The following is a 19094-nucleotide window of genomic DNA, read 5'->3' on the forward strand; positions in this document are numbered from 1 at the left end:
CATGTACAAAAGCAAAGTGAGTTGAATCTGACATGGGACAACATCCTCCACTGCACTTGAAGGCAACAAGCTAACTTAGAAGGTGCAGAGAAGTCTGCCTGGTACACAGCTCTGTCCTGCAAGGTCTTGCTGCCACCTTTCAGCATCTGTCACCTGAAGCAACTGCATCATAGAAACATAGAAACAGAGCAAGTCAGAAGGGGACTCCTGGGCCATCTAGTCTGACCTCGGCACCAGCCAGCTCCGCTCACGACATGCCCACCATGTGGACCACCATCCTCCTGGTTAACATGATAATCACTCATGCTTCATGTCAAGGGCAGCCCTGACAGTCAGTCACATTTATTGAAGGGTAGATTATCTATCATTCCTTCTTCCACACACAATTTCTCAAGCCAAGGCAGATCTTTCTGGAAGGACAATTATGAATTTTGTATGATTAGTAATTTTGTGAAGATCTGTCTTAATTGTGGGGAGGGGGGGTCAATTGTTGTTATAGGTTTGTATTGTTCCTTCAGGTCTCATTTGGATTTCTGTTTTAATTTTTCTTGATTTAACAACATTATTTATTTGATTTAACAATATTATCATCATTAAGTTACAATTTTAAAAAGCAGTAAAAGTGTTGGGGGATTATTCTCTAAATTGATTATAACAGCACTAATAAACATTCTTCCAAATTAAAACCCTACATTTGTGTTTGGGATGGATGGATGGATGAATGAATTGATCCTGTCAATAATTAGTCATCTACACCCTAGCAACAGTGAACCAGTAACAATACCTCTTTTTGAGGTTAACCCCATCAAGAACAACCTTTAGTGCTAGACTGTGTCAGCTGGAAAATTATTGTCTATAAAGCCATTGTGATATCTCAGCTTCTAAGCAACCATGTTCTTTTTAATAAACAAGGCTGAGATCACAGCCAAGTCTAAACTCTAGCTCTAACCACTCTCAAGCATGCCAGCTGCATAAAGAATGCTTAATCCTGACTGCTTGCCATTAAAATGATATATTCATTACGAATGAACAGTTTAGTGCATATAAATCATGCTTTCCCTACCCACGTTTTGTGCAGTAATAACAGCCTTGTCTAACATCCCTGCTGCAGAAGGCAACAATAAAACACTATCTTTCGTGCAAACATATTTTCATTTTTACATAATTAGCAGAATAATTAGAGGGACGGGATTATTTATTCATTGTAGTCACAAAACTTACATAGAATTCTAAATGAGGAGTGGCTGAGACCAGAATTCTATGCAAGTTTAGGCAGAAAAAGGGTCTGCAGTTCCCAGATGCCCCAGCCAAGGAGTTGAAGGGCTTTTTTTTCTGCCAAATTTGCACCTTAAATAGCTCAAGACCTCAGCACACAGTTTTGGAAATACTGCAGTCCCTTTATCTACTACAAGCTCAATATATTTGAAAGATCCACTCATATGATTTGAAGCTGCTACCCTGTGTATTTATTGAGTTTTTCTCATGTTTAAGCATTTCTATCATGACTTGAAATCAAAAAATACAGTCAATTTACAATAAATAACTGAGTAATATCAATATACTGATTTTTAAGAATCCGTAATGCACCATTTGATAAAATATCAGTACAACAGCATGCTAAAATGCAAAGAAGCACAGCAAATTAAGATGCAAGAACTCTAAAAATAAACAAGACACCACACAGTTACTGTTCATCAAAGCACTAGGCAATTTCTTTTCAGCCTTGATCATGTGTGAAGCAGAATGATCTTAACACCAACAAAAACTAGCTGAGGGAAGGGAACAGGGGAAGCGCTCCTCTGCCAGCAAAGAGAGGCTCCACCAATGGGATGGCCTGACCTGTCCACCCGAGAGATGCCAGGCGTTCCCCCAGAGCGCTCCACAGTGCAGGCTCAGGGGTTGTGAGGCATCTGTGGGCAAGGCAACCTCCGTGGGCCCCTCCCTCATGAATGGGCCCCCTCACAGCTCCATTGCTCCTCATCCTCTTTGTCGCTATGGGCACCCTGTGTGTGCCTGGCATGCAAAGAGCCAACCAGCAACAGCTGTGGAATGGACTGCCAGGAGAGACGCGTCTGATTTCCCAAATTCCCACCTCTAAGGGGGAGTTAAAAACATCTCTCTCCCAACTGGCCTTCCCAGATTTGTTCTCATGCCTGTTTTATTTAGTATGTTGTCTTAGTCAATACTACTCACTGCTGGTTTTACTTTCCTCTAAACCACCCAGAGCCTATGGGAATGGGGCGGGATATAAAGATAAAGATAAAATAACCAGGCAGGCAGACCATGGGCAGCTCCTGCTTCTCCTTCTCAACTCCACTGTGGCCACAGTGAGGGGCCTGTGAACAAGCAGGTCGCCATGCTAAAAGAGGAGTCGGTCCAGTAGCCTTGCCAATGGGGTGCTGATCCCTTGGCTGGTGCCCAAGGCCGCCTGCCCTTTGTCCTTGGCATGGCTCCCTCTCTGCATGTAGGACATTAAAACCAGGGTGGCTTCAGCTGAGGTACTGGGTTTGGATCAAGCAAATCCTGCCTCGTGGAAGGGGCCTATCTGAGCTTGACAACTTTCAACCACTCCACCGTTACAGTTCCATAACTGCTTTCCTGAGCTCAGAGCCCTCTACAACTTCCATCTTTCCCATGCTGCCTGGGGATTATGGGAGTTGTAGTCAAATGTATCTGGTGGAACCCAGGTTGGGAAAGACTGTATACAATATCTCTGCCTGAGAATTCACCGGACTCTTTCTGTCAGTCCACAGACACTGTTTTCCTCCACCGAACTGGACAGCAGCTTGTCTATCCCATATTTAGCTGATGAGTCTGAGATGTGGGCCTTGATGTATGCCAACTGTGGCTCCCAGAACCTAGAAACCATTTGGGGGGGGGGGTGTTCCTTGATTATACATGTGTAAAATCACCAGGACACAACTTCATTCTATAAAACTTTTCTTCCAATCCCTTAAGACAGTTAAGCCCTCACTTTTACTTCATGGGAGGTGGGAAAGGCCAGGGATGTGGATCTGATCCCAGCCACATGGGCTGCAGGAGAGTTTACAGCTACTGACGTGGCGTCAGCTTATGTACAGTAGACAAATGGACTCTTTGATGCAGGTCTTCCAAGTCTGTTTAATACAAATCCAGCAATTGCACAGGTCTTTTGCTTCCAAAGTCAGATCCCTACCTTGAGCCGCAGTGCTTAAAGTCACACCTAGAGGAGGAAGCCACTAAAAGTGCTCAGGTCCCAGCCAAGCCAGAGCCTTTCAGTTGAGAGCCGTTTTAGTCTCCCTAGTCAGTTTTGGAATTCTCATTTCTGGGTCCTCTTCCCAAGCGGACTGCACTGCACTCTGGTCATACCAAACTAGATAACACGTTTGCTCCACTTATGGCAGCTGGAGAGCAGTGGCAAACAGTGTCACATCAATTACAATTTGGCACATTTCCACATGCAAAATTGACTTTATAGGAAATTGGCAAAAACATTTGTTTGGCAGACCTGGATGGACAGATCAATATTTTTTGCCGTTTTTCACTTTGCATGCTAAAATATAAATTGGCAGCTATGGTGCTATAGCAATATATGTAACCAAACATTTGAATCCAGGTTTGTTCCTGCTGCTCTTACAGCTTTAGGACCGCAAGTATTATTGGAAGTACTGATCAAGGCTGAACATCAGCCTACAATTGAAGTGTATGAATTTCTGGTAAACATGATAACTGGGATCTCAACCAAGAATGGAGTATATGAACTGGAACCATTTATATCAATAGAGAGATTCATTATTATTTATTTTGGAAGGAGACATGAATCTTATGCTGAGTTTTATTCAGTAAAAGTTGATGTTTTGAGTTCATTGGATGCCAAATTCCTATGATAATGACTTAATTAAATCAGCCAATTTTTGGAGTGTAATTCTGCTGATGCTTCTTTGTTCAGATGTTTTGGCAATGTCCAATGGCAGCTTCCCTTTGGAAGGAAGTAATAACCTGGACAAATCTTATGATGAAAAGTAATTTAATATTTACGGATACATGTCTTTTTGGATTATCTACCCATCTCTTGGAATTTAATGCAGGGTCAATGCAAATCTGGACCCTTTTAACAGCTAAAAGTCTAACATTACAACACTGGAAGGATAAATGGCCACCTGAAATAACACAATGATGGAAGATTTAATAAATAGGTGGCTTTTATGCACAATCTACAAATGGATAAATGCATGCATATTTTGGCTGCCTTTGTTGAAGTTTATGCATAATAACTTTCAATAATGGTAGTTTATTCTATTATATACTAGTAGAGGAATATATAATATACATGTCACTAGTGGTGTGGATCTTTTTTAATCTTATGCAAATATTATGAAGTTTTAGCTTCTTTTAACCTCCCCCCTTTTTTTTTCTTCTCTAATGGTGTGGTTTAGTTTGGTTTGGTTTGGTTTGGTTTGGTTTGTATAATGTACAATAAAAAAATAAAAAATAGTCTGGATCAATATAACAAATAATAGTAATTGTGAATTTCTGTATATCCACTATGGAATGGGACACTGCATAACTCATAAGAGCCTGGTACAGCTTAGCATAAGGGAGGACAAACAGATAGATGCAATGGACATCTTCTGCAGCTCAAATTTAGTTTTACAATCAACCTGCAGACCCAATTCCCCCGACTAATCAATGTGACTCTTGTTAATAAATTATGGGAAAAGATTGTGATTTACTTTCGATCAGTTTGTTTCCCAACCCAAAGTGATGGGTTCTTCTTGATGAGACTTTTATGGTGCCCATGGAAGTTTACAAGGAGTCCAGGCTTCAAGAGCTGGACCCTCTCCCCCTACAAAAGCCCCTTCAAAGATGGTGGATACAGATTCTGACTCGATGAAGAAGAGAGACAAGAATCTGCAGCTGAAATGCCAAGGCCTGCAGACTCAAGGGTAAGTTAGACACAGTCAGACAGTCTCAAATTCTGAGGTAAAGTTCAGTGAGAATGCGAATGTGGGTGGCGGGTGGATGCAGCATCATTTATCCAAGGCAACACCATCAGATTACGAGGGCTGACCAGGTGAGAAGCACCAGATGTTCCAAGCAATTAGCCACTAAGCAGAAGAATCTGCCTTGAAGGTGAGGTTTGCTTTTTTTAGTTGGACGGGAAGAGGCATATTTAGATTAGAATCAGCTTCTTATCATTAAGTCACATTTCCCTAGTGGCCAGTATTTGAACTTTGCTTGTTTCTTTTGTTATTGATTTCTGCAGTGCTCTTCTGGATTACTAAACCTCCTGGCCCGCTTTAATATAATAAAATCTTTTGGGAAGAAAACCTTTGTCCTGGCCTGCTAGAAGGGAAGGAAGAGCAATGGCCAGGAGGCAGGCTTCATTGTCTTCTACTTGTGATCCTCTTGTGTTTTCCTGCTATTTCTTCTGTTTGTGTTTTATTTTTCCTCTTAATCCAGAATGTCTGTTAAGGAGGAAAAGCTGGGACATCTGCCCAGTGCCTTCTAATTGCTAACACTAGGAGTCCTCCCTGCAGAAGCACCCCTCTGACTCTAGACCCATGTATTCTAATTACATCTATTTTAGACAGCAAAGCATGCTGGAACGAACTTCATTTCTCTCCCACCATCCATAGTTTTCAAGGCCTTCCAGAGCAAACTTCTGAGATCGCCTCACAACAAAGTAGATGAGATAGCCACTTCCAGCCAGTGTGCACAATGCAAAGAAATTAGCAAGAACCCTCAGGAATCTGGTCAGATGAATGTTCTCCTCTTTACGACTCTCTTGTTCCTCCACAATTGCTTCCTGTATTTATTAGGAACAAAGAAGAAAATATTTACTTGAAAGTAAACAAACTGTGAAGAATCACAGCAGCAGCCTTAATAATCTAGGTCCAAATATGCCAAGGACCATCTTCTCCCACAAGTTCCTGCCAACTCATTTTGGACGTTGTAGAAGGATTTGCTTTATGTCATTCTCACGGAGAAGTCTGGCTGGCCATGACATGGGGCAAAGCCCCACCTCCAGCCCCACCCACATGGAAAGCCGAGTGGGCTTCCTTTCTCATGGCCTTTAGGGGAAAAATGAAGACATCCCTGTTTTTTCCAGACATTCGGATTCTTCTAAGCCTGCTGCTCATTTTTCTCTAGCTTTCAAATCTCTAATGCTTTTTGTAATTTCATTGTTATGATTTTATGGGCATTGCATTGATTATTATTTTAATATTTGTAATCTTTATTATTGTACTTTTAGTGTCTTGTGAGCAAGCTAAACTGCAGAACCAAGATTAGTAAATTAATAAAAAGAAATTCTTGTGGTAGGGTTGCAGATGGTTTGGCGCTATGGTACTCTGCCATAGTAATATTTTATGTTCCTTTGTTGAATGTTCAGCTTTCACTTGGAAAATTAAAATGACTCTAGCTGTCTTCTGGAAATATGCAGAGAAATGTGCACTCCTTTTCCATTTTGTTTGCTCAGTCAGAGCAACAGATAAATCTGCTCCCACCTTCATGTCTTCTGTCCAGTGAATGAAAATGCCTTGGAATGATTCGGAAGCAACTGGGCACTAGAAAGTTTAAATTTTATTTAACTTATTTTAAAAATGGAATAGAACTATATGAACCTACCTTATGATTTTGCTCTTTGTAATTGTTTACAATACAAAAATATAGGCTAGGAAAGTTTCAGGAGCTGTTGACCACATCTAAAGTATGGATGTGGAAATCTAGCCAGAATCTGGCTGTCTTGAAAGAGACTTGTTTTAGACTTTGGAATTTTCAACCATTTCAGTATGTGATGGCAATAATACTGCTATCAATTTTTTATTTTACTTAATCTTCGAACATATGAATGCAGAAGGATCACAAGGAAAATGTGGGGCTTTGGATCTGGAGCCATAGACCTTTCCAATGGAGAGAAGAGGAGGAACAAATGAGAAGACAATGGACAAAAATAAATTAACTTTGCATCTTTATTGCACCATAAACCCTGTGTTAAGGGGCTACAAACCACCCTTTACTTGCACTATGGAAGGAGATCACTATTATGTATTCCCAGTAATATCACTTTTACAACTCTTTAACCCTGCTGATGCTGGGATATTATTCAATGTTAGATATCAAACTGAGCAAGCAGTGGGTCATATATTACCTTAAAACTTGTTGTGATTGATGCAAATTTGTTATCTGCTGTTTCAGGATTGCCAATCAAGTAATCCCAACTGGTGAACATTTTCCAGCTGAAGTTAAAACTTGTATCATCACCACCGCCATCATCATGTGCATTCTTTGCCATTCTGAAAAGGTCAAAAATATGGTTATTTTAGAACATGATATTTGCAAACCAATCTATTAGGTATTTCTGAGAATACCTTAGCTGAGAGATGGGAAGCAAAGCTCTAGTATAGTTATAGGACTGTCCAATGATTAAACATTTTAGCTAGTTAACCAATTGCCTTTGCCTTTCCTAAATTAATTTTAAATAATTAATTACATTTGCCTATTGCCAGAATTTTAATATATAGAAGTGTCCTTTCTGAGACATTGAAGTGAGCATAAGATAAGTTACAATTTAATATCAAAAGCCCTAGCGATACATTGGGGCCTGTCGATCAAAAAGTTTAAAGTTGAGTATGCAATCCTATGATGCTGGGAACAATTGATGGCGAAGGAAGAGGGGGACAGCAGAGGATGAGGTGGCTGGATGGAGTCACTGGGGCAGTGGGCGTGAGCTTAGGTGGACTCCGGGGGATGGTGGAGGACAGGAAGGCCTGGAGGAATGTGGTCCATGGGGTCTGATGGCTCAGGCACGACTTTGCAGCTAAACAACAACAATGCAGTCCTATGCCAGTTTAGACAGAGGAAAGGCCTACAATGCCCAGCATGCCCCAGCCAGCCATGATGGGAGCTGCTTGCATTTTTTCTGTGCAGACTTGCATAGGATTAGCAGATTAATCTATGGATTAAACAAACATGGGCTGAAAAACTATGTTTACTTTCCTAGGAAGCAGCTCTGCTGAAAATGGTGGAACTTAGCACTGAGTAAAGGAACATCAGGTGTTCTCTTATCCCACGTCAGACCTTTGTCCAGTGTTGTCCGCTCTGCATGACAGCAGCCCTCCAAGGCAGAGTTCTTCCCCACTGTTTGCCACCTGATTCATTTAAGTGAAGCTGCTGCCAGGGACTAAACAGGACCATCTCCATGCAAATTTGGTGCTTTGCCAAGGTGCCACAGTGTCTCTGTAAAGCACTGGCCTGAACTACACAGTGGGCACATTCACACGTCACAGCAACCCAGCCTAGCAATAAGCCAAACAAGCCGGTTGTTGTGCAAACAACCAACTCACAGAGCACTCAACGGACAATCGGGTGCATTGTGGGTTGTTGCTCCCCTCCCTCCCTTTCCCATCCGATTAGTCTTCCTGTGATTTCCTGGGGGGGGGAGCTATCTCCCCCCATTTGAACTTTACTTTTCTGGAGATAGCAAAAGCTGGCTTGACAGTCCTTATTCTGGCAGCTACACATACTCCCTTCAGCATGCTGTGGTGCTAACGTGGAAGGGCTCTCTGTGGCCGCTGAACATTTTTTAAAAGAAATGTCTGTACCCCCTAATCTTCAGTAGTATTTGCAATTTCAAAAAGTCCCACACTCACACAATTGTAGACATCCCAGCTGTGTAAGTGTAGGAAGGGAGAGCACTGGGTGGACAATCTGCCTCCGGACAATGTCCAGCAGATCGCCCACCCAGTAGTCATTGCCCTGTCGATGCTGCAGGTGAAGCTATTTTCTCCTTTGGTTACATACATCGGATGTGAAAAGGTCACTGTCAAATTAAATGGAAGTCATGAGTGATCTTAGCTCATGAAAAGGGAGTAGTGGCTCATTCACTCAATTTATGGTCAGAAGGAGACGCTCCACTCGTGTGTCCTGAGTATTCCCTCAGTTGTGCATTTATTGTCACTATTCTATCACCTCTGGGACATGCAAGAACACAAGCCTCCCATTTACAAGAATGATTACTCTGCACAGCTGTCAGAAATAAAACTCCATTGAAAAAGCGAGATTTAGCAAGAGTTTAAAAATGGGGTGGGGCACTATAGCAGCATATAAACTCCATATTGCTTCTAACAGGTAATTCTGTTGAAGAGCTCCAAAGCAGAAGGACAGGAATGCTGACGGCCGAGCAATGCTGTCATGATTTCTGTCAGTGTAATGTCAACGCCATTCGCCTTTGCCTCTGTTCTGCTATCTAACTGGGCGATTGAGAGAAATAGCCAGCCAAACTTGCCAGTACATTTGGGCTTTTGCACTTATCATATTGTTTTCTGTGAAATCATCAACCCACCAAAGAATATAAGAGGATTTACTGTTAAGGTTATCTAAATATAGATCAAGATTATCTTGTGTCCAGATGGAAATTCAGCACATACAGAACAGCTTCACCCAAGGGTATTCCTTTTGTTTTGCCTTCAGGGATTGTGCTGGAAAGATTAAAAAACCGAAACAAAAAGGAAATCGGGAGACTGGCAGCTACTCAGCTGCGATTCCCTGAGAGGATTCTCCAGGAAGAATCTTCACAAATGCAGTATCAAAGACATTTTTAATGGCTCTATCATAAGTGGGTCAGTAATATGTAACTTGTGCGGTGAATTTATTTATATGTTGCATCTTAATCAGACATACTGGGGGGGATGGGGGAAGGACTGAAATAAATAGCCTCTCGTTGGCCTGAAAACATTGGTCAGTCAACCTAACTGTCTCTCGATTGTCTGGTGCTAATGGCCATAGCCGTATCCTGTGCTTGTCCGAACTCATCCTCTCCATGCTTGTATGGCCAGGGCAATGGTGCACAAGCACTGACCTAGAGCCCGCATGTACCCCAGTGCCTTTCCTGAACCTAAATGTGAACCAATGCATGGGTAGGGTACACTCCAGTGGGGCTGCTCACAGGCCCCTGGGCTGGGACTCACCCCTCTCCAACTTTCCAAGGGCCCATGTTTTTGGATTCCGAGTGGGTAAGAGGCCACTGCCCACCGTTTCCCATCAAGGTCACTGCCTGCAGTTTCCCAGGTGAACTGTGGAAGCAGGCATGTTTTGGAAGAGATAGAGGTGGCTTGGGAGAGGAGGGAGAGCCATTTCCTTGCCAGGTCCCTGACCCCATGAGGAAGCACTGGGAGAGACAAGTGTCCTAGTTAGAAGGCTTGTGAGGGTCTTGCCAGCTAGCAGCTAGATCCACCCAGAGGGTGGAGCCTGTTGTGTGAATGAAAGACTGGGGAGAAGTTTCCAGTTGAGGTTCCACACTCACCCACTACATGAGCAGAGGCTATCATTCTGCTTGCTAAGGGGCCATTGTCTCGTTAGCTGTGAAGTGCCAATAAAGGTCTGCATTATAAAGGACTGCCTGGGCGGGGCTGGACTGTCTGGGAGCCTCGAGCAAGAACAGCATCCCATAGAGGCCAGGAGGAGTGCAGGGGGGACCTTTGCCTCCCTGATCCTCCTGCCCTGAATTTTGACTGGATTGCCAAGTAGCTGGGATGCTTTGGACAAAGAGGCTGGAGTGCCATGAGCAGATGCCCCATCCAAGCAGACCCAGCCCCTCCCTGCCTCCTCGGTGCCCTCCTTACCACTTTCTCAGCTTGGCCTTATGAAATTGCAGAAGCAGAAGCAGCCAACTGGATTCTTTCCATGCCAGCTGGGGGAGAAGAGTGATCCAGTTGTGGCTGGACCTCTTATCTGATGTCATTGCTAGGCATCTGAAAAACCCTATGCTTTTCCAGAAACTGTTGAGGGGTCACTGGATCACTCTGCCTGGTACTAAAATCCAAATTTTCCTGAGGTTTGCAATGCAGTTCACACACACAAAAATGCATGCATTCGGAGCAACAATACATACATTTGAAAGAGTGTATAGAAAAAATATGAATTTGGGAAAATGCATACAAAAATACTATTCAATGAAAGTCAGTTACAAAACAATGCACACATTTGGAAAAAGTAGCCACAAAAATGTGTACATTTGAAGTGCATTCTGGACAAAATATGTGCATCTTTTGGAAATGGCTCATAAATATGTACACATGCTGATTGGACAGAAAAGAAAAAGAAAAATCTAGCTTAATAAATTAGCTCAGGGTACCCAACTCTTTTGGATCCATGGGTATATGTGGGAATTTGAGAAATTACTGTAAGCACCACTGCAAAATGTCTAATCAGTGGTTGCTACTGTGGCATTTACGTCTATGGATCTTAAGTTTTCTTATTCAGCAAAAGGGGAAGGGGAAGGGGGAAAGTCTAATGATGGTTGGACCATAATAGACTATAATGTCTCTTTAATAAGGGATTTCCAAGTCACCTAAATGCTAGCAATGTAATACAGCTAATGGTTCTTTTAAATGAAGACGGTATGAATAAGTGACATCCAGAGACCAACTTCAAATGGATACTTATCAGGAGATTTTGACAGCTTTTGTTGAAGCCCAGATATGCGTAGGTGCTAGAGAGTTGCATGCATTCCATACAAATCCATATATTTATAATGAAATAATAACAATTTTGGGGAACCCTTCGCAGACTCTACTGAAGGTGCCATGGGTGTCGTGTTTGTATTTATTTAATTAATTTCTATGCCACCCAACACCCGAAGCTGTCTGGACGGTTCACAGCTCTGGACTCACCCATTCCCAGCTACGGCCAAAGTGACTGTGCAACCAACCTCCTTCTTCCCAGTCTGTGGCTGGTCTTATCTTGTGAACATAGGCAGCAGGGCTTGTCTATTCAAACTGGCAGCTCTTGTGGGCTGCACGTTATCACGGTTTGCGGCCTGTCTTGGGTTCCCATAGGCACCCATTCTGTAACCCAATCTCACAGGTTGTATAAATACAATGGGGACAGGTTGTTGGTCCAGTCAGCAAACCGTTCACAACCCTAAAGTAGCCCATGGGTTCAGCATGTCAATAACCTTCCCTCTCCTGTTCAGATGACATGACAACCTATGAGCGTGTGTGTTATGAAATAGACAGCCACGGGTGCCCAACACATACCACAAATCACAAAGGCTTATTTAGAGTGCTGTAGGCGGCAATGAGCCTTCAAGCTTGGTTTTCAAGGGGAAAGCACAAGCAGAGATTATGCTTTCTCCCACAATGCATTAATTCTTTGTACAGCTGCTGTTACTAATGCTTGAAAACAACTGTGGAAGGAAGCACAAGATGAGCATTATGATCTTGCAGACTTATGCTCCTCTGCATGTGTTCATCTCCTTCCCCCTCCTCCCAGAAAAAAGAGGAACAGTTGTAATTTCTGGATGTTACTTGACACTACGGTAGATGGAAAGCTTTACACATTTATTTCACACTTCTTTGCGGTGCAGGAAACGTGAAGCTATTTTAGTAAAGGTTCTTTCCCCAACTCTACCAGACTGTGAAATTCTTTCCACTATGAATAAATAAACAAATAAATATTAGCCTTAAAATGCTAATTCAGGATTTCCTGCTCAGCTTCTAGTATCCCACCCCCTATGTAGCTAATGCTCATCAGTTCTGCAAGGAAAGTATATTAAATACAACCATTTTCGCAAAAAGCCCTCAGTAAATCTTCCCCTTTGGATTTCCACTGTGCTGATACTGGAAAGGAGCTATATCTGAGTTTTAGTCTTTAAAGAACTGGTGAGTTCTTTATTACAATAGCATTTAAAAGTCTCATAGCTAACTTTATGCATTTAGTTTTTAAATCACCATGAACTGCCAAATGCCTCAGGAATGGAACAAGAACAGAGTCAGTGTAGTGTATCAGCTAGGAAGAAGTGCATTTTGGGATTATTTGGTTTTTTAAAACACAATAATGGATTGTAATTAATTTAAAGGTGCCATTTGTTTGAAGCCTGCAGTACTAAATTCATTCATTAGGTGGCAGTTTTCTCAAACCAACATATATTTTTGCATATGTTGTGAGAGAAGTCCAGCTCTGGAGCCAAAATTCTACTGACTGGCTTGGTTTGGCTTCCCAGATTCTGGCTCATCAACCCAACACTAGCATCAACTCATTTTGGCATGAGACAGGCCAACTCACATTTTTAAAGAACTGCCCAGAAAACTTCGGCTGTTGGCAGTATAGAAACTAAATAAATAAAGCAGGAAAATTTGGGTAAATTTCAGCTGCAATTAGTGTAAATGCTTGGTCCATTTTGCACAAAATTCCAGCCACAACTCATAATTCTGGCCACAGTTTGCACAAAGAACAGCTGGAATTTACACAAAACTCTCTAGCTTTAAAAATGTTCAAATCAATGCCTGTTTTAGAAGTGAATGCTGCAGATAAACACACAACCAAGAAAACTTGCAACTTGGCCTACTTTCAGTTCTCAGGTTAGCAAGCTCTTGAAAATGTGCTGAATGCAAGCAGGTTGAGTTTCTTAGAGTTGCACATTCAGACGGCTTGAAGCTGGATTTAGTCCCACTGGGGGTTAGAATGGTTAGACTCCTCTCTCTGGGGCTATAGAGATGCCCCATGATGGGCCCTGAGCCCAGAAGTGCCAGCAACTACGGCTTCACTTGGAAGGGCCAACTGTGCTAGCTCTGCCCTATGGCAACTATGTCATGGGGTACCACAGGGCTCCAGCTTATCCCCCTTTCTTTTCAACATTTACATGAAGCTGTTGGAAGTGGCCATCAGGGGGTTTGGGTCGAAGTCTCATCGGTATGCTGATGACACTTAGTTCTACCTCTCATTTTCATCAAACCAGGTGAGGCGGTGAGGGACCTAAACCAGTGTCTGGCTGGGGTGATGGGCTGCATAACGGCCAACAAATGGCAACTTAATCCAGACAAGACTGAGGTTTTGTTGGTAGGTGGGCTTCCATGTCCAGATGGAAAATATTGGCCCTGCCTTGGATGGGGTTGCACATGGACGGGGAAGGACAGGGTCTGGAGCTTGGGGGTGCTTCTGGAACCTGAGCTGTCCCTGGAGCACCAGGTTGGCTCAGTGGCCATGAGTGCCTTCTATAAATTCAGACTAATTTGTCAACTTTGACCATATTGGGACAGGCAGGATCTAGCAACAGTAATCCATGCCCTGGTAACCTCTCGGATGGACTGCTGTAATGTACTCTATGCCGGGCTGCCCTTGAAAATGGTCCAGAAGTTACAGTTGGTGCTAAACAGAGCAGCTAGGCTGCTGACAGGGACTGGTAGTACCAACCATATTACACCAGTTGGCCATTGACATCTAGGCCCACTTCAAGGTGCTTGTTGTGACACATAAAGCCCTAAATGGTTTAGGACCTGAATATCTGAAAGAACATCTCCGTCCATATTGGCCTACCTGGACCCTGAGATTGTCATCGGAGATGGCATGGCTACCTGAAACAGGGTCTTCTCAGTTGTGGCACCCCATCTGTGGAATCAACTTCCCAGGGATGCTCATCAAGTGCCATCCTTATACATATTCCAGTGCTAGACTAAGACTTTTTTTTATTTAAGGAGCATTTTAGTTATTGATTATTTTTATTGAAATTTAATTTTAATTATATTTTAATGCAAATTTTACTTTTCTTAATAATAGATTGGAACTATCTCAAATGTCATAGTTAAACTATTATTTTATTTATTATTTATTTATTAAAACATTTCTATGCTGCCCCATTCGCCGAAGCCTCGGGGCGGCTCACAACAGAAAATTAAAATACAAGAAATTAAAATAAGAAATATTTGGTGTCCCTGCTATGACGTGATGCTATTTATGATTTATATTCTGGTTTTAACTGTCTAAATTGTGTTTAACTGTGTTATTTATGATGTTTTATCTTGTTGGTTTTTATCATGTAACTCATCTAGAGAACCATGTGGCTATGAGACAGTATACAGTATGTTAATTAATTAATGTGAAGCAAGGTACCCTGGTTACCAACAAACAAACACAGATTGATCAGTCCACCAAGACATTACTCATTTGTTGGTGCATTCACACCAGAAGAAACGTACGTGCGGATGACAACCATGAAGCTGTAAGCAATAGAGCCAACTCCAACCAAAAAGTAGGAGAGAGGCATCCGGAACTTCAGCCAGCCAATGGTTCTCTGGTTATTGTAATAGCCGTAAAAGAGCACCGAATATTGAGCGAAGCCCTGGAAAGAACAGCAAGTCACAAGTTAGAAACCTTTACATTTTCCCGTAGCATTTCACGGTAGCCCTGGGCCAACTTCAGCCTTGTGGAACCGCTTTGTTTTCGAGTCACCAAGCTGAACAGGGAGCAAAACAGTGGCCAGGAGCCGCACCCAATGACCAACTGCATCCCAGGAGCAAACCATGGAGTGACCCAGAAATGTAGCCTCTGCTGGGGTGGGGTGCGTTTTGCTCTGCTGATACTTCAGCAGTTGGGTGCTGAGCAACCAGAGTTTTGGAATGAGAGAACCCTTTGCTTAATACTATATATTAATATTAAGTAATTGATATTACCCAGAGAAGGGCCTTCTCTGCAGTGGCACCCCAACATGGAATAGGCTGCTCAGAGAGGTTTGCCTGGCACCGACGCTTTATTCCTCTTGGCGCCAGGCAAAACCCTTATTTTCCCATTATTTTAATGCCTAATAGGTTTTGATTGGGTTTTATTATACTGGAAGCATTGGATGTTGTGCTCCATTTCATTTGTGTTGCTTTTATTGTAAAACCATCCTGAGACACTAGTAGTTGGATGGGATATAGAAGTGTGACAGACAGACAGACAGACAGACAGTGTTTAGTCAAAAGTATTTCATTGTCATTGCCAAGACCTGCCTTAGGCTTTTCAGCAGGAACTCCTACTGCTCATGGTCAGCAGGTCAGAAGCACCTGGAAGTCATAAGCGTAGGCACATAGTGCATGAGTGCAGACTCTCAAACCTTGTCCAATTAGGGTCCTGACCTGGCCTTCCGGTATTCTCTGGATAACCGTACATCCTTGTTGCACCTGACTAAGTAGACATGCAAAAGGGGTTGTGCCGCCACTAAAAAGCTCCTCTCTTGTCTACTTGCCCAGCAACCCTCAGAGATGAGGCAGCAAGCAAGCACCTAAAGGCTCGGGCTGGTCCACACAGGAGTTATCCAGGATATTTGGGTAGCGGTGCAGTGGAGCCGGGGCTCACCTGGATGCAGCCCCAACAACTCGTTATTAGCAACGATGCTGACATCGTTCGCCATCCCACCCTCTCAGAATTCCCAGCTGCCTTTCTGTTTAGCTGCACTCTTCATTTTTCCCAGCAACTGTTCTCACTGCAACAACATAAATTGCTCCTTGTTGAATGCAGAGTATATCGAGGTGGCTTGGTCCTACACAGGAGCATTAAGATCAGTTAGCTTTTCAGCACTGCTGGCACTGGCAATGAAAACTGCTGGCCGTGGAGGATGTGGCTGTGGGGGCTGTTGTGATGAGTTCCTGCACTTCAAAGCATACCATTATGCCACTGTGTTCGTGGCTGTAAAGATTAATGCCTGCACTTTAAATTGTGCTCTGAAAAATTAGTCAGCCAGTGCAGTTGGTAGATCAGAATTCTATCCTTCAGACTCTGGACTTCAGTCCATTCTCTTTCAGATGCACCAAAGTTCCAGTTTCTAACTGTCTTTAAAGGCTGCCAGACAGACAACTGGAGCACTGCATCCAGTCTAAACGTAACTGGGGTATAAGTGACTGATGCCAGGTCTGATTCCTCTGGGGAAGGTCATAAGTGAAGCAGACAAAGACTACTGGCTACCACCACAGTCTGGGATCCAGGAACGCCCAAGCATCATAGCTGGTCCTTCAGGAGATGTGGGACTTTATTCAGAATACTCTGTACACCTAAATCCTGATCTGCAAAGCTCCCATGAAAAGCACATCTCAGTTGATGGATTGATTACACTTCTATACCACCCAGTTGCTGAAACTCCCTTGCCTCAAGGTTGATAGAAGAGGGCGAAGGGAAATGAGTGGGTAAACCAATCACCTTTGCTCACCCTGGAGACAATGCGTTGCTTTCCCCATCCTTCCTGGGTGTGGCGCTTTCAGCATACTTATACCCCCTGGAGAATTAAAATGGTAATCTCAAAACTGTAACCCAGGGGGAAGTTCACACATCTTGGTGTGTGTGTGCAGGTAGGAAATGAGTTTAGCGGGAAGGCCTTTCTTGTCATGAGCCTAGAAGCTGGATGGCAAAAAAGTGGAATGACTACCTCATCTGTGCAATTGTCTGGGAATTACCTTCAGCTCAGATGTCATTGTTTCGCTCCCTCTACTTCCCTGAGTGGTAAAAAGATCTAGGGTAGGGTGGCCACTTAAGCTTCACCAAAAAGAGACAAAGAGAGGACACAGACTTGGATACCATTCAAATGATTGCATTGTTTCCCAGTTTGGACATACAGATTAGCAGATACCAATTGGGAAGCAATGACTGTACCTTTAACAGGAATATAGTCCATCACCTTAGTGGGGAAGGCAGTGGCCAAACCACCTGCTCAGTCTGTCATGCAGGTACTAAGAACTGATGGGCAACTGGTGGTCAGAAGACTGTTCTCTGCAAATAGCCCTCTGTAAGGCAGAGCACCAGCCCATTTTAGGGGGTGCAATGCTTACCCTGGTTTGGTTTCCTTTGGAAGGAGCTCACTGGAGACTTATGGGTGTTTCATAATGTTTGTGGGTGTTTTACTTGTGATTTCCCTAAAAATATACATGCCCAGCCACTTGGCCTGCACCACAGGCCTCTCTTTATTAAGAAATGATTGCAGCCATCCTGATTCTATCAACGCTTTTGCCTCTAAAACCCCAATCTTGCAACAATATATTTCAACAGATGCGCTAGTTCCTAAGTGGAGATTAAGCTCTGCATAAGAAATGGTAACATATGTTCTGGGGTTCATCATATGAACCAGCCACTAGATTTTATTCATGCAGTGGATATAACAGATTAACCCTCCTGAGTCAAGGGCACTCTTGATTGATCTGTGCAGCATGTACAGGTCAGGCCAAGCAGGACTTTATAAATCAAAACCAGCACTTGGGATTCTGGCTGAAAATCAATAGCCATAACTAGGTCCACTAAATAATATGCCACTAGGGGATGGATGGATGGATATACAGATAAATACCATACATAAATCATTTTCTAAATGAAATCTTGGTTGCCTTGCAAAATTAAGGAATTGACGGTACGTGGCTGATGAAGGCAAGCAAAAATAATCGACACAGCTGAATATATATTTCTGTCTTTCTGGTTGCCATGACCCACCACTCCCGCTCTATGGAAGACCACTCCTTGATGAACAGGGCATAGTTGCAAAGCTTGCAAGTGGCCATAACAAATTCCAATCAGGCACCAGAGTTCAGCCTGTGCCCTCGTAATCTGCCAATGGTCTGTGGATGACTTGGAAAGGGTTTTAATTGACTGTAGTAATGCAGTGAGGCTTAGTTCTCTCACAAGTGAAATGCATCTATTCCCCTTCCTTCTGCTGTTTAGCTGCTGGGTCTTTCTTAAAAGGAAACCATTAGTAGATTAAAATGTCAATAGGCTAACATCCTTCTGTTTCATTTAATCGCAAGCAGTGCATTTCATATATGTCAGGCTGCCTGAGATGAGTCACCGTGTTTGCCTGTTAAGCCTCATTTGCAGTCCTGGCTGCGGGGGAAATGAAATATTAATACATGACAAGCAAATATTAATAGATTTCTGGTGTAATTATCAATCCGTTTCTTCAATTGCACTGGTACTGACATTGTCTCCGCTGGGGAATTATGGGATTATGAGTTTGTCACTGTTTTAATTATGTGCAGAACATTGGTGCTGTGTGAGAGGCATAGCTGCCACATAACCAGTGGCTTTTGCCTTGCACCAAGCGGTGCCTAAACAATCATTCCCCTGGATTTATGATGATTAGGACCAACCAGAGGCCAAACTAGACATGATGCTAAATGCATCTCCCATGTGGGGGCTTTGCTTTTAATGACTGGCTGGGGGTCAGATGGTGATGGTGCTGACAATTATCTGGATCGCAGCAGGCAGTGAGGGGAAATTTCAGTCTTCCACTCCTGCCTTTGATGCTGTTCTTTGCATTATGAGGAGATTCCCCCATTGGCATGATTGCAAATAGCCGTTTTCAGAGGAAGGATTTTCCT

The 19094-nt window shown here is 43.0% G+C and overlaps 1 protein-coding gene across 1 annotated transcript in view; it reads right to left on the reverse strand.

The window, feature by feature from the left end:
• TMC1 (transmembrane channel like 1) overlaps nucleotides 1-19094 on the reverse strand; it is a 133655-nt gene that overhangs the window by 20105 nt on the left and 94456 nt on the right. The window contains exons 10-12 of the mRNA XM_044445923.1: nucleotides 14958-15100; nucleotides 7133-7277; nucleotides 5594-5788 (exon numbers count right to left, since the gene is read on the reverse strand). Coding sequence (XP_044301858.1) covers nucleotides 5594-5788; nucleotides 7133-7277; nucleotides 14958-15100 — 483 coding nt within the window. The remainder of the gene's footprint in view (nucleotides 1-5593; nucleotides 5789-7132; nucleotides 7278-14957; nucleotides 15101-19094) is intronic.

This window comes from Varanus komodoensis, unplaced genomic scaffold (assembly GCF_004798865.1).
Source record: "Varanus komodoensis strain SLA01 unplaced genomic scaffold, ASM479886v1 scaffold5, whole genome shotgun sequence".
Classification (NCBI taxonomy): domain Eukaryota; kingdom Metazoa; phylum Chordata; class Lepidosauria; order Squamata; family Varanidae; genus Varanus; species Varanus komodoensis.